The 15763-nt window shown below is 41.2% G+C and overlaps 2 protein-coding genes across 3 annotated transcripts in view; one reads left to right on the top strand and one right to left on the bottom strand.

The window, feature by feature from the left end:
- LOC104950042 (histone deacetylase 7-like) overlaps positions 1–15763 on the top strand; it is a 232818-nt gene that overhangs the window by 137841 nt on the left and 79214 nt on the right. The gene's annotated exons all lie outside the window — the stretch shown is intronic.
- On the bottom strand, positions 12685–14763 carry LOC104950024 (AP-3 complex subunit delta-1-like). Of its 2 annotated transcripts, none has more exons than XM_010776466.1 (3): positions 14558–14763; positions 14174–14247; positions 12685–12720 (listed from the first exon to the last, which is right to left on the bottom strand). In XM_010776466.1, exons 1-3 carry the CDS (start codon positions 14750–14752, stop codon positions 12693–12695), a joined length of 297 nt encoding a protein of 98 aa, XP_010774768.1. In that variant the 5' UTR covers positions 14753–14763; the 3' UTR covers positions 12685–12692. The 2 variants fall into 2 exon arrangements, with proteins under 2 accessions (XP_010774768.1, XP_010774767.1); XM_010776465.1 differs by lacking the exon at positions 12685–12720 and adding an exon at positions 12729–12856.

Here is a 15763-nt window from a genome sequence, read left to right as displayed (position 1 = left end):
ATGAGATAAATAAATGATTTGCTCTGATTGGACACATGCGGTGTGTTATGGTTTGTCGAAGAATCTGAAATGTTTGTGTGCACACCAGTTGTACAAGTACTTAGATAGAATCTAAACTGGTTCTGCTTTCATGTTTAGCCTGTTGCATAATTACAGTCTTAAACTGGTTCTGAGACTTTGTGCTACTCAGGAAGTGACAACATTTTATAGGCAGTTTACCTTCCTAAAGCATTCCCAGAATTAATGGTTAAACTTAAAAAACAAAACAAATGCAAAGGTATATATCAAAACTGAATTTCCCTATGTAGAAATACTTAAATGTCTTGAATATTGTCAAAAAAAATGTTTTAAAAGTCCATTATGTCGATTTCTTGACTTCATTTAATAGCAGACAGTAGAGAGAGGTAGACATTGTGATAACACGGTGCAGTGCTAAGCCACAGGGACTTAACCTCAGCACCAGCAGTGCTGCGTCAGAATAGTTGTCCCACTGTTCATTAAATCAATAAAGTAATTAGAGCCTGAACTCAATGTCAAGGGACTCACTAACCATCAAACAAAAGAACAGTAACTCTTTTAATAAGACGTTTTACATGAGATATTGATTGCAATATTAAAACCTTTGACTTAGCACAACTTTCAAAAAAAAAATTGAAATTTTAAATTGAAATGTAAAATATCATTAGACTACAGTTTCAAGATAATAACTTTCTTCTTAAACTTTGGCGCCATATTTTGAGGGTATGTTTTGACATTAAAAAATGCAGCAGTGAGACAGGTTTGTATGGCGAGGGCCTGAGCTTATCAACTTTAGCCATGCAGTTTGCACATGCTCTTCTTGCTTTACCTACAGCCACACATTTTGTTTATATTATATAGACAAAACTTCCTGTCAGCAATCTATGGGTGGCATTGCAACAAACTACACCCACGTTTCCCTAAAGTTTATAAAAGATATGGTGAGTAGTAATAAATCAACATGAATTAGGGAAAATTAGGGTGAGTTTGCAGTTCAAACTCCAACTCACTAAAAAGGGAAGGGGCATAGAGTGTGTATATGGTTCACTAAAAACTGATATGTGTTAGCCTGTGGAGGATGGCGTTGAGTGTCGTGTTGCACTTGTGTGTCGGACCTTGTCTTCCTCCAGTTTCTGCCGCCGTTTCTCCTCCACGGCAGCCCGTCTCTTGTCCTCCTTCAACCTCTGCTCCTCCAGCCTCCTCTTCCTCTCCTCCAGCTGCTTCTCATAGTGCTGCCGGGCTCGCTCCTCACGCGCCTGCCACTGGTTCTCCTTGATGGCTGAGGCATAGTGCACACACATACACACAGTTCATATACTATGGTTTGCACGCTACATAAAACAAACTAAATGAAAAATGTGTACTAACACACACGATGCATGCACAAGCAGGCTTATAGCAGCAGTGAGATGGGTCAGCTGTGGATCATGTGACTAGGCTTTAGCTTTAAACACAAAGCAAATCCCTCTGCCCCTCAGCTGGGGCCGGAGGTATGACCGCTGTACAACAATACAAACACACTGAGTAAGAAATAAAAAAATACATACACAAGCACCGACTTCCCAAAACAAAAAATCTGTTGCGGTATGCTGCTCATACACTCGTACAAACACCTTCTTTTTTTTTTAATACAGGCCTCTCTAAACCCTGTCCCATGGCCTGACCCATTATGTAACATTGGTGCCATGGCAACGGGGGGTGCCTGGCTTCAGCCTAGACTTTATGTAACGGCCAGAGTAACAGGCAATTCACCACAGCTACCAGACGAGTTCAGTAGAGATATGTTGCAGGAAAAACAAAAAAGAAAGAGAGAGATGTATTTACAGCCTCATGCACACTAATGCAGTCCACACACACAGTTATGGAATACACACCGTTCTGTTTCTCACACTCGTCCCGGCGCTCACGGGCTAACCTCTGTCTTTCGTCGATCTTGTTGAAGAGCAACGAGTCTGCAACAAAAGCACGTTTTAAACATTACATTTACTGTACTAGCGACATCGTTCGTGTAATACGTCTCATTCTGCCACTGTTATTTACCTGGTCTGTGGGCAGCATTGTTACTGGGGCTGTTGCTGGTGGTGGTGTGAGTCTGTGTAGGGGTGGTGTTGGGGGTGGGGGTCAGGGTGGGACTGTAGGTGCGCCCCGAGCCCGAGGAGCTGGGGCGGGTGGCGGACGTAGACGTTCTGCCATCCTCCGATATATACTGGGAGTCAGACGCTGGAAAGAAAGATAAAAGTGTCAAAATGTGGAGAGAAGACTAAGAGGAGAAACAATAGACAGATAGAACAAAGAAAACTGTAGATGTGTGTAACTTTAGATTTTTTTTTACAATTGAGCATCTATTCAGCAGGAGCTCCATAGTATCCAACCTTGCTAAGTAAAATAAAGAATAGGTAGAGTGTGTGCAAAAACCAAGAGTCTTGAACGCATCATAAATCCACTTCCAGTAGAAACCCTGAGGGGCTACAGTTTCCCCACTTGGTAACTATACACCCACTAAAGTGTAGCCAGCCTCTTTACACAGTGCCACGTAAGGCAATACAACAGAACCACACCATCAAAGTCAATACTGTTCTCCAGTCAAGTATTTAACAACATAATAGGAATACCAAAACACACCTAATAGTTTATATGAATATGGTATTTATTTAATACTATTCACCTCTGAAAACTCATGTCTTCGTTTTTGCTTGCCACTGAATTTTATAAATATGGTTATATTTGGTTATTACAGTAAGAGCAGATTTTTTTGATAAAAGCCGGCCTTGTTGCCACAATGACGCCAAAAGGATACTTACACTGAAGAATACAGAGTTTGATCATTTATGTTATCAACTTTACAAATAACATGCAATATGACATTAAGATACCAGAATCAGAATACCTTTATTAGTCCCACAGAGGGGACATTTGCATCGTTACAGCAGGAAAGAGCCACAGACAGCTTAATGTTACATATGTTAAAAAAAGTACTAAGTTATGATATAATAACAAATATAATAAAAAAATTAAGTAAAAACAAATACTTTTCAAAATACAAATCCTGTAACAGTTCTTAGGATGTAGCAGCCAGGTATATATATATATTACAGTTATTAATGGCATATGTATATAATAATGTATATATTGCACATATTGCACATAGTTTGATGGTATTTAACAGCAGCAAGTTACACAATTTACAACATTTTAACATTTACATAGACAACATTTTTAACATTTACATAGACATTTAACATTTTAAAAAGGTTGTCATATGTTATAAGAGGTTACGATACAGGTTTGTGTAAATTAGACCGGTGAGATTCCATTAGTAACACCTTTTAATTGGTCATTGATCATGCACATAGTGGTGTAAGGTCTGAACTTAGGATAGCTATGTGAAAACAAGAGACAAGGAGAAAAACAGTAGAGCTCTAGTTTTGTATATATTTACAGTTTCTGCAGTATAGCCTGACAGGAAACTAATTGAGGTAAAACAACGTATACTGCGCTCTCCGTGTTCTCAAACGTCCCCTGTGTGTTGCAGTGTTTCCTCTCAGCTCCGAGCTGGGCCATTGATTCATGGTACCATCAGGCTCGGGGTGACTCAGCACTTTCAGGTCAGCCTCCTGAACACAGACACCGAGCCTAACATCAGGGCCTCGGCCACAAACCGATGAGCCTGTCCCAAATGTTCCCAAACGACACACGCACACCACTTTGTGATAACAACGTTGGCTTAATTAGTCAAGGATCAAGAGGCAAACAGTATTACGGTGGCAACTGATTAACTGGAATAATTATGCACTGTGTATGCATAGGTACTGACTGAGGCAAAGCAAAAATAACTGTTCAAACACCTCCTTTGTGTTCAAGCGTGGGGAAGAGATTCTCCACAGAGGCTAATCTGTCCCAGAAAGTTTGAAAAGCAAGTTAAATCAGGATCCAGACTAAAACAAGCTCCTACTCACAGACCCTACCTAAGACTACACACACTATCTGACATTTCCCTCTCCCGCTCGTCTCCTCATGGTTTCTTTATCACCTCACTTCAGTGACGTGTTATCTCAGTGGGGTAATGCCGGTGGTGAAAAGGAACAAAGTACAAGTTACATAGTCGCTGCTACGCCAAGATGAACAAGTGCACTTCAACTGCTTACCTCTTTTGTTTTGCCTTATTCAGTACCCTTGATGTAGGATCAGAATAGTCCATGTAGTATGTTTGCTACAAAGAGTGGCAACTAGGATGCTAAAGGGCAGAAAGGCAAACCGGACTGAGAAACACATCCCTGAGCTACTGGTGTTATAAGTTATACTTATCTTTTACAATGCCAAAAACCTCTTTTTTTTTCTTTAGCAATAGATGACAGCTTTGGATACACCATACATTTGTATTATTCTTCAGAGAAAAATCTAACAGATACACTTACTAAAACCACCAAAGGCACAATCATTTAACTTATTTCTTCAGGTTATGGTTTGTAATGTAGCGGATTATGTTATAAGTCTAGTGTGCAAACGCCGTCTCCACCCTAACTCATTGAGACATTTTGTGGTACTTCACAATAGACAAGCAGGACAAAAGGCGTGAGGTCATAGGTATTGTATTTCGCAGGCTATGGGACATCAACAGAGGTGTGTACACAAGTATCAGCAGGTGTACCCTGCCTCTGGTCACCATGCAGTGGATCTGGCTTTATACAAGCTTTTGTTGTGACAGGAAGGGCTGGGCCAGGTTACAATAATGTCTGCTCAATGTCTTCCTTCCCCTAAGGTTATTTTCCTCCAACTAAAATTATAAACTCTTCCAGAGGTGAGAATAATGTGGTCAGACAAATACAACACTGGGAATTTGTGAATGGCTTTTAGGCAAATAGGTCATGTGACTATACAATTGCATCACATGGACCCATCCTGTTATACTGTAAGGAGCTGTATTTCATTGTTGGAAGTTAACTTCTAGTGGCTGATGGAGTGGACCTTCTGACAAGCTGAGTGGGGAACTTCACAATAAGCCGGTGGTGACAGGCTAAGAGCAGAACCACTTTCCTATGTGACGGACTGAACTGGAGCTCTTCACTGAAAAGAGCTGGGAACACTCTGAAGCACGCAAACAGGAAACAATAACCTTCTGACAGGAAGAAAGAAGCAAACAAGAGAGGCTGACATAATGGAAGATAATTAGCAATTAATAACACATCAAACTATTATTGGAATAGTAACATGAATCTTGTTTTGCCATGATTCATGATTGGTCAATATAACCTTATTCCTACAGAAAAAAGGATGTATAATATATATTTGTGGATTCTCAACAGCAGGAAGGAGTTACATGATACATATAAAATATACAAATGACTGACAAAGAGGATTAACAATGAAAACAGATGGCCATTACCGTCTCGTAATCATCTTTAAATCTACCTCTGTTAGTATTTTTTGTTTTATTATTGTTATTTATTTGAACCTACGATTATTATTTATATGAATCTTTAAACTTATTAGTATCATTTGTATTGTGTGTTTATATACCTACAGCCAGTCCATGTTTCCTTGACTGTACCGAGTAAGACAGTATAAACTAGAAAGCAACTCAACTAGTTTCATCCTGCATATCAAGAGGTTGCAGACGAGGCCGTGTGCACATCAGGGCAGCGTAAGGTTTGAGTTTTGGTATAATTTGAGCCTAAGGAGTCAGTGTTATGAATACAAAAAAGATGCTTAAAGCAAGAGAGCGAAAAGAACAGCTTGACATTATTTGTACAAGCAAAATGGTATATTTATGACCACTTGACTGCTGCTGTGCAAAGTGGGTCACACTGGACTTATTCAAAACGTTTAGTTCATTCTTTTCTAATACACCATCTCATGCAATGGTTTAACTGTATACTGTGTTGGACTTGTATCTAGTGCAGGGCTGTTTGCTCTTACTGCATCACATCCATCTGTCAACACACCAAAGACCAACTTTATATGTACAATCGTGCTAGCTCCCAGTACATCTACAAAAACCCCACCCACCTTTGGCTTGTTCCAAATGTTATCGAAACACTAAGTGTGAAAAGAATGGAGGTGGGTCATTCTACAGAAAAGGTGGAAGTACTGTCACTTACTTTTGCAGACACCAAAATACATGACGTTGACCTAATACTCACATTCATTATATATGTTGAATAAATAGAGATTGTCTTGGCAATGGTACTAAATAAAAAATAAATAAAAAATGGTTTTATACATAAATTGCAATTTATTTAAAATGCCAAGTTCAAGGAACTGCCTTGTCACTTTGATCATACATGGAAGTGGAGCCTATAGTTTAATTTAAAAGATTTTTTTTCAATAAATAAATCTAATTTATATTTACATAACATTAAATATATAATATTAAAAAAACGCAAAAAATTATTAATAATATCAAATAAATGTCAGTCACCCGAAATTACGTCATTGGTGTTACTGCTACACAAAACGCTTTCATTTTGAAGTAATGTACTGTCTCTGAAGTGCCTCCTGTAACAAGAGATCATTTGAGGCAGTGCAGTGGACAAAGACATGAGGAAAGTCAGATACTTCTTACTTTGTTTGTTAAAGGTGTCATTTTATCTTCAAATGTTACGTGCGTCTTTCAAGTCTGTCATTAGTGTTACTCATTGCATAGCCCTAGGGGTGAACATTTGAATGGGATAATGTATTGTATTGAAGAGTTAAACGATTTTGATATTGACTGAAGCCATGTTTGGTCTGACACATTGCAGCCATTTTGTTAAAATGGTAGTGTTTTCTCCAAATTGTCACCGGTCTTACCGTCACTGGTGTTACTCTTCTTCCTGGTAACGCGTAACACCAGTGACATTCCTATACAAATAAGCTTTGTATAATGTATACAAATACAAATAATAAAAATACTTTAAGCTCTACTTGTTGTGGATTCATCAAGTTAAGAGTTAGTTATTGCTATTTAACAGGTTTTAGATGTGTTTAGAAGGAATATATTTCAGCAGATTTGAATCACCCAGATTCCACCTTTTCTGTAGAATGACTCAGGTACTGCACGTTGTTCTAATGCTATAAGGAGAGTTTGGAGTGTAGTCATGTCCTTTGTAATATTTGGGGATTTGTTTTAACACACTAGATTTCAAAAGAGCCAAGTAATTTCAAAACCACTTCAGGCCCTTGAAGACTGTTCATCTCACTTGAAGTGGATGTAGAAATTCAACTCAAATCAGTTTTTCAACCTCAACGAAATGTGTTTTTTTGTTAAAATCCAATGTGCTGCAGTGCAGAGGCAAAATGAAACTAACCTGTTAGCAAAAGCCTGCAATGTACTTGTTTTCTTTCCCTACCCTACACCTTGTTGAACCGGTGCCAATTTATCAGTAAAATCTCAAGTCTTTACCTGGAGTCTGGAGCATGATTCCAGGGGTGTCACTGCCAGGACAGGACCTGTTGAACCCCTGACTAGCGTCCCACTCCGACTAGTCAGACTGGAGGGCCAGAATCAACATTTCTACTTCCTGCTAACATCCTACACGGCGACAGAAAAGCTAAGATCCAAAGTCCATGTCGTAGGAGGGAGACGAAGGAAAAAGCAAAAAATGAAGAAGTTCTGAAAAACTGCACCCCTTACTTCAGAGTAAAGGGGAAAGCAGGACAGGAAAGAGAGAGAGGGGTCAGCTTCGGTCGGTGTCAATGTTTTTGAGAGCCGACCGACTATGGGACAGTTTGTGGTGACTGTCCAACCCCCATCCTTTTATCCATGTGTGTGTTTTTATGTGTGTGTGTAACAGAGAGTGAGACATAGGGAGAGTGTGACTGATCTGCCCCTCCCTCCCTTATTGCTGGAGCGTGTTCCCCACCCCCAACCTATCCTCAGTCAGATTAAATGGTCAGAGTTAACGATTAATGCTGTGCCGTCCGGGCCAGTGGGTAGCAGGCGAGCATGCTGTGTGGCTCCTGCAGCCTGAGAGGATTAGCCCACTGCTAATGCTAAGCTAAACAGTAAGCTCCAGCCAACAGAGAGGCAAAGGGGGCAGGGGGCGGGAGTCCTCCTCTCTAGCCCCAGGACAGGCAGTCAGGCCGGGATAACAGCTGCCCTCAGAGGAGGGTACTGCTGCATTTGGGAGGTTTCAGCTCAGGTAATGTATGTCTGTCGTCAACATATAACTCTTTAACGTTTTTGACAAAAGTATAAGGGCAATAAATAATCAAAACAGCTGTTGTCTATTTTTGAAATGTTGCCATCTCTATCACAAATGCTCTTAAACTACCAATCATATAAACTTTGTTTAGCAATGTGTCATCGATATATGTATAGAAATTACATGCAAATTGATATTAAAAGACAAATTCCCAAAATAAAGATTGCTAAAGAAAAGCTTTCCTTAACCAATGTCAAAAACAGCATCTCATCTCGGTCACAGTTGATTCAAACAACTACTTACATAATGTATCTACCCTGAAGAGCAAGACATGTTTTTAAACTTCCAAGCACATAAACATCTATAAACTTTTTAAAGTGGAGATGGGTAATTAATACAGTCTACATTTAAATGTATCCTGAATAGTGCTAAGCTATTGCATATATATGTATTTTCTGCCGAAACACTGATTTTGTTTTCACCTTGTGGTCTATGTGTGCGTGCGTGCGTGCGTGCGTGCGTGCGTGCGTGGACAGACTTTTGTGACCCTGGCAGCGTTCCAACCATGCAAGAGAAAGTCACAAATCTTATAAGGTGTGAAGTTCAAATCAACATGAATGTTGGGTTCTAAGGGGAGTGGGCTCACTAGTTTTAACATAAAGGTTACTATGGAGCAAGTGAGCAGTTACATGATGGTTTGTGATCATGCTCGCTGCAAGAGCTCACAATTGTCTCTTCATCCTCTCTCTCTTGGTCTATTCCATTATGTATAGGTAAAGTGAGTCGTACATGTTCGCCCCATGAGGAAACTGCAAACCTTTAGTCTGAGAATGTCTTACACTAAAAGGAAATGCAGTTAATTAGAAAATAACTTGTTTCCTTGTTCTTTTTACATCATAGTTGTATAACTGAAGTTAGGGGAATACAAGTGGAAATTATAAAAACTACATATTAAGTCACGTTAATATGTGATCACCCTCCTGTCTCCCTACGTCAATAAACAACCAAACCTCGCTAAAAAATGCAATTATACAAATTCCTCTTTCACCTGTATGATTGGATATGAAATATATATAAATGGGGATGATTCAAACAGTTGCTCGTTTCCTTGCAGCTAATTCAGAAGGACCCTATAATTCTTAATTTACTATGTTTCCATGTTAGTTTCACAAACCTGACTGAGGTTTTGTCTTTGAAAACTACAAAACCCAACAACTCTGCAGGCCTAATCCCACGTTTGACGAACACAGAACTGTCCAATGGTAATACATTGTAGCTCTTGTCAACATTACATAAAAAGGTATGCGGTAAACTAAAGAATAATTCATAATTAAAAAAAGCTAAACAAAAGCCAGTTTAACATTTTCAAATGTAAAGATGCTTTACTTTGGACACATACAGTCCTGTTGACTGATGCAACCACAGACACGTGTGAAGTGGACTGCACCTTCACTCTCATCTGCTGCCCTTGGGTTGACCCAATCTTGCCTTGTCAGCTTGTTTCCACACACACACACACACACACTGCTTTCTCATCAGACTTGTCAGCCACCTGTTTCCAGATGGCTGAGCTGAAGGGTTAAGAGAGAGTTCTGGACACACACACACACACACACACACACACACACACACACACACACACACACACACACACACACACACACACACACACACACACACACACAATTAACGTCCTAATATACCAAACTCCTTTGTTTAATAATGCGCACCTTCAGGGCTTTTTTAAGACCTCCCGTGACTCTCTAGAGCTTAGTCACACTTCTTTCTGCCCCGCTAGCCTCTCTGTCCCAGATTGAAGATCTAAAGTTTAAATGAAGCTCAAACTGCACGAAGTACCAGAGCATGCAATCCCGCTGTGCTCTCCCTCCATACCTCTTTTCTTCCTCTTGCGAGCATCTCTCCGTCTCAGCCCTTCCTCTTCCTCAGTGATGGTGAAGAGTGCCGGGATGGCCGAGCGGCTGCCTCCCTTCCTCAGCTTCCGCGAGCCCCCACCTCCACCTTGTCTTTTACTCTCTGGCATGGTCTGCCCTGTTGCTATCCCTCGATCCCCTGGCTAACTCGCCCAGCCCCTGCCCATCCCACCCTGCAGTGGTGGGTGGGGACGGTGGGGGGGCAGGTAAGTGGTGGACGCCAGAGGGTGGTGGGGGACGGGGTCACCCCTAAAAGCCTTCTCCTCAGCGAAGACAGCTATGAGGTAATGCTTGAAGCCAATACCTCTCGCTGCTCTGTCTCTTAGACAGCAGGAAGAAGAGAGCAACGAGGAAGAGAAGAGAAGGAAATTAAAGTGTAGAGAAAAAGGAGATCGTAAGAAAAGAAACAAGTACAGAGAGATGAAGTGTGAAAGAGACACACAGAGCTGCCCACTGTGCCCTGCTGACAATGGCAGTGCCAGGCGGAGCGACGGAGTGAGATATAGAGTGAGACACAGAGTGCGACAGTTTGGAGCCTGGAGGATGAGCTCTCGTAGTCTGGCTTAGAAAATAAGATTTAATCCAAAAAAACTGGCCGGGGGAAGAAAGCTGGAAAGATTGCACTCCTCAAGAGATGCTGCTGTCACCACTCTTACTGCAGCCCCCCTCTCCCCTCCTCCCTCTCGCTGGGCCTGTTCTGTAAATTTGTCAGAAGGATCACATCACACAGGCACTGGCTGTACAGTAAACTCACACACACTGCCCCACACATACACAAGTAGGGGGGCAGCAGGGCCGTTCAAATATTTAGTGAAAATCCAGCAGGGCAAGGTGAGCCGGTACCGGTAAAAGGGTTTCCCTGACAACAGCAGCAACAGGACTGATGATGAGAAGAAGCAACACACACACACACACACACACACACACACACACACACACACACACACACACACACACACACACANCAAATTCTCGCGCACTCGAGCTGGTTTCTCCATTCTTACCTACACTACCTTTTTAATTGGTATGGGTTCAACTCATGGGTAAGACTAAGAAATCAAGAAGAGTGCTTCTTGATTTCTTAGTCTTACCCATGAGTTGAACCCATACCAATTAAAAAGGTAGTGTAGGTAAGAATGGAGAAACCAGCTCGAGTGCGCGAGAATTTGAAAGTATGGAGCCAATCTGCCTCTTCCTTCAGACTTCCGTACAGAGCCCCTCCTCCAACACACACGAACGCGCACATGACCAATGAGGGCACGAGATAAGTTTGTGTACAGATGGAAGGCTGACAGGCAGGTAGGCCATCCAGTTATTTTAGCCGGGCCGGCTCAGATGATTGGTCGTGCTTTTTACAGCGCCACGGCTTCCACAGATGACATTTATTTATGGATTTATTGTCAAAGCATTTAATTTATTCATTGCTATCGGGATGTTAAGAGCATTCCATGGAATATAACAAAAAGTGTTTCTGAAGTGAATTACCTACCCCACCTTTAAACACAATTGTGAAATAATGTACTATATATAAAAAGCTAGCTGCATAGCTTTGGTCTAAAGGGACATGTGCTTTTTATTTCAGTCAAGGGAAGGCAAGTATCCACTTAAAAAACATCTGGTGAGAATTTGGAGGCAAGTCTGCCGAACTGAGGAGGATCTGGGAATTGTAAGCAAAATAATGATAGCACCCAACCCCTGGGTTCTGTTTCCTAAAAGCAACTCAAGGCTGATGGAAGAAATGCAAGAGCCAAAATGCTTTTAAGAGCCTTTTCCAGGAGGACAGGTTGGGAAAGATTTAAGCCGTGAGAACATCAGCAGCAGCCAGTTAAAATGTTTTATCTAGTTTACTATGAAACTCTAAAAGTCTTATCAAAGATATATATTCTTTTAAGATGAATATTCTTCTTTGAAGGACAGAACATTCACAGAACAGTTTGTTTGGAAATAGTGATATGCTGCTGATATTGTCAAGCTTATAGATGTTAACATAAGAAGCAAGATAAGAGGAAAGGGATACTATGGGTGTTTCTCAATGTCGAGGACGCTTCCTTGGTAGGACATGTCTTCCGAGTCACTTCCTTCAGAAGTTAGGCAAGAATCTTTCCTGGTATTCGAAAACAAAGAGTGGAACAGGCGAGCAAGTGTGCGTCATATGAGAGGCCCCGTCTGAAATTTGGGGAAATTGGTCCGTGCGCAAAGCATTGTGGGGATTTTAAGACCGTGGAGGGTACACATGTGCAGCCTCGAAATGTCTCGCTACGAAGGACGCCGGGCTCGGTAGAATTCCAAGGAGCCTGGCCTTTGGAATAGTCCTTCGGTGGGACTCGATGACGTAGAGTCCTTGAAATAGTGGCTCTGGAGCATCCTTCCTTGACATTGAGAAACACCCTGAATCATACTAGGTCAAACGCTACAATGATAACGATAGAAAAATGCGATGAAAGGAGAGAAGAGCAGAAAGAGGGAGGAGGAACGGCAAACTGCAAACTGCAAACTCCAAACGAGAAATAACTGAGATCTATGTTAGTGAGAGCAGCAAGACATCTATTAAGAGAGAGAAAGAGAGAAAGACAATCCATGTGCAGTCGCAGCCGCGGTCCTGCAACCGGGGGGGGGGCACTCACCTGATCACAGCCTTCTGCACCAAACTGCCAACACAAAGAGGAGTGATGGGTGTGTGGATGCAGAGAGAAGAGGAAGCAGAAAGCAAATCACCATGAGGAGGAGTGAGAGGAGGGAAAGGGCCGAGTCACACGGACTGTGACGCTACAGGAAGTAATTACACTGACAGATATTCAGGTTAGTAAAACAAATCATATGAGATTCAACTCAAAGCTCTACATTTACACTGGACAGTCAGCTCAGCCAGATACTTAAACGATGAGTATCAGCAACCTTAACATCAAATCTAGAGCTGTTCAAAAGGATTTTTATGTATTCATTGCTTCTATCAAGATTTTCAAATGAATATTTTATGACTTCATCACCCGAAAAGACCTCGGACAAAGTGCTCACTTTAAATAAACTGATTGATCAGAGCTAGTGAGTTAGCCTTTTTTGAAAATGAAATCGACTTGTTTAATGAATTAAACTAAAACTGTTTTTTATTCTAAAACTGTGGAGAAATACCAGGTTTAACAGAATTAATAGAAATGAAAAAAAGACAAAGAAGCTGTGCAGCATTCAGAACATGACAACATTATCAATGAAGCTTCAAACTACTTGGTACAACTCTAATGATGTCATTAGTTAATGTTTCTCAGCAGATTTTGAGTACCGGTACATATGTGACCCGCTCTATCGAAATCAGTCGGAAGTCTCAACGGCTCATTTCAAAATAAACGTGGATTTGCGTAAAAACATAGTTTTTCGGGGTTCGGGTGTTTTGTTTAATTTTAACTAAACAAAGTCTTTGCTTTCAGAATATGAAACTTTTATTTCCAAAATCACACGATAAATACATGTTTGAAGCTTGTGAAGGGAAGAAGACAGCTCTCACTCGCACTCTGCTGTTCCGGAGCGCCGCCCCCCTCCCTCCCGCTGACATTATGAATGTAAGGCGTATAGTAATCATAGATAACACGGCAGGGTCCGTTACAGTTTGTTTTCATCTGATTTCAAATAAACAAAGTGTTGGCTTTCAGAATATTAAACTTGTTTCGGCAAATTCAGATGATAAATACAACTTTGAAGCCACACACACACACACACACACACACACACACACACACACACACACACACACACACACACACACACACACACACACACACACACACACACACACACACACACACACACACACACACACACACACACACACACAACACACACACACACACACACACACACACACACACACACACACACACACACACACACACACACAATAATGTGACATTTAGCTTAATATTTGGAGTGCTACAAAAATCCTGATATCATTAGAAAGCTAGGAATCTCCTCTTTCCAACAGTGTATACAACTCAAAATGTGTCTTCGGGTCAATGCGACTGATTTCGATAGAGCAGGTCACATATACATATCAATCATTTCCAAATTTAGTAGAACTGAAGCACATCTATCTACGTAGTGAGGACTTACTTGTCCAGGTCGATGTCCAGGGCTTTATGAGGGTCATTGGGATCTTTGTCATCATCATCACTGGGTAAGGCATTCTGAAATAATGAAGATGAAATCAATGAAACTGAGTGAATAACTTTCTATATAAGTCTTTAATCCACAAGACAAATAAAATTCATTATTGAATTGTGCTTTGATCAATAATAACAAGGTCAGCGTAATGTGTCCACAGCACTATAATTCAGAGAGGAAAACTGATATATCTTAAATCACTAAATTAAAGTCTTGCAAGGCACAAATGATCAATATTGTGTTTGGTACAGATTAGCATAGAGCTGAATTGTATTTTTACATCGAGGCTGTCAATTCAAAACTCTTTGTGATGTTGTCACAGCTCCAGCGTACCTCTGGCATCTCCTCTGTAACAATGTCCACCATGTGCGCGGGCGTGATGTCCTCCTCGCTCTCTGGACCCGAGTCATGTTTCTTCCCTCGTCCGCCGCCGCGCTTTTCTTTCCTCTTCTTCTTCTCCTTCTTCTTCTTATCGGCTCTGTCCTTCTGCCGACGCTCCTCCTCCAGTTTCACATACTGGTCGGACATAGGCAGACCTGTGGGACAGAACACAGCAACGTGTTTCAGTAAAGATTTTAGTGTAGGAGCCATTTTATGGGTGTTGTTGGTGTCTCAGTTTACTTTATTTATATTTATAGTGGGGTCATAGGTGACAGGAAAGGACGAGGACACAGGAGGAAGAGCATACCGATTCCACTAGCGAGGCAGATGCTCATAACACAACCTTTGACACAGCATAATTAAACCTGGGTATGTAAAGCTAAATACACATCATTCTAAACGGCAGGAAAAGACCGGAAATCTTCCGTTTGTGTCTGCGTCTGGATAACTCTAAAGCACATGTGTCAAACATAAGGCCCGGGGGCCAAATCAGGCCCGTGGTGGATTTAATTTCGGCCCGCAGGATAATTTCTAATTCCCGTTAGATCTGGCCCGCCGGTATATTGCACGCACACCTTCACTCCATCCTGAGGGTCTCCTCAGCTCAGAGCCTGAGCCCAAACATTGATGACCTTGCACCCAAGATGAGATGCCAAGTATCTGAACTAGCATCACAGAGCAGCACACTGAGTTTAATGGATGTTTCCTTCTGCACTTTCTTTCTTGCGACAACAGGGCATGTTTGTTTTTTTCTTTGAGGGAAATAGTTTTGTTGAAGCTGTTGTTGGCCTGTGGGAAAATGTAATCATAAGAAATGACTCTGGAAAAGCTGCAGATAGAGCCATAAGAAATGAATGAACTGATTATTTAAAGTTTAATGTTGTTTTTATAGGCAATAATTTAAGCTTTGTTAGTTCCAGGTTTAATATGTGCAATAAGTTCATTTCAATAAGTTCTGCAATAAACATTGAACCAGTCCGGCCCTCCACTAGTACCCACTTTTTTATGTTGGCCCACTGTGTGTTTGAGTTTGACACCCCTGATCTACAGGAACTCAGACTTTATATCTCTTTGCCACACAAATGTAGTCGTCACCAAACACAGGTTAACGATTATTTGAGAAGAAATCCTTTTAGTGGGTTAAGTACATTCTTAGAA

This window comes from Notothenia coriiceps, unplaced genomic scaffold, assembly GCF_000735185.1.
Source record: "Notothenia coriiceps isolate Sejong01 unplaced genomic scaffold, NC01 NC01_scaffold00017067, whole genome shotgun sequence".
NCBI lineage: Eukaryota > Metazoa > Chordata > Actinopteri > Perciformes > Nototheniidae > Notothenia > Notothenia coriiceps.
Note: the sequence above shows the minus strand (reverse complement) of the source record. Positions and strands in the feature narration are given on the sequence as shown.

What these genes read in the sequence shown, in the direction of transcription:
- LOC104950024 (XM_010776465.1), bottom strand. Translation starts at nt 14,752, where the DNA reads ATGTCCGACCAGTATGTGAAACTGGAGGAGGAGCGTCGGCAGAAGGAC. An exon ending in TTACAGAGGAGATGCCAGAG is followed by an intron (nt 14,248 to 14,557) that starts GTACGCTGGAGC and finishes TCATTATTTCAG; the next exon opens with AATGCCTTACCCAGTGATGA. An exon ending in CTGGACATCGACCTGGACAA is followed by an intron (nt 12,857 to 14,173) that starts GTAAGTCCTCAC and finishes AATATCTGTCAG; the next exon opens with TGTAATTACTTCCTGTAGCG.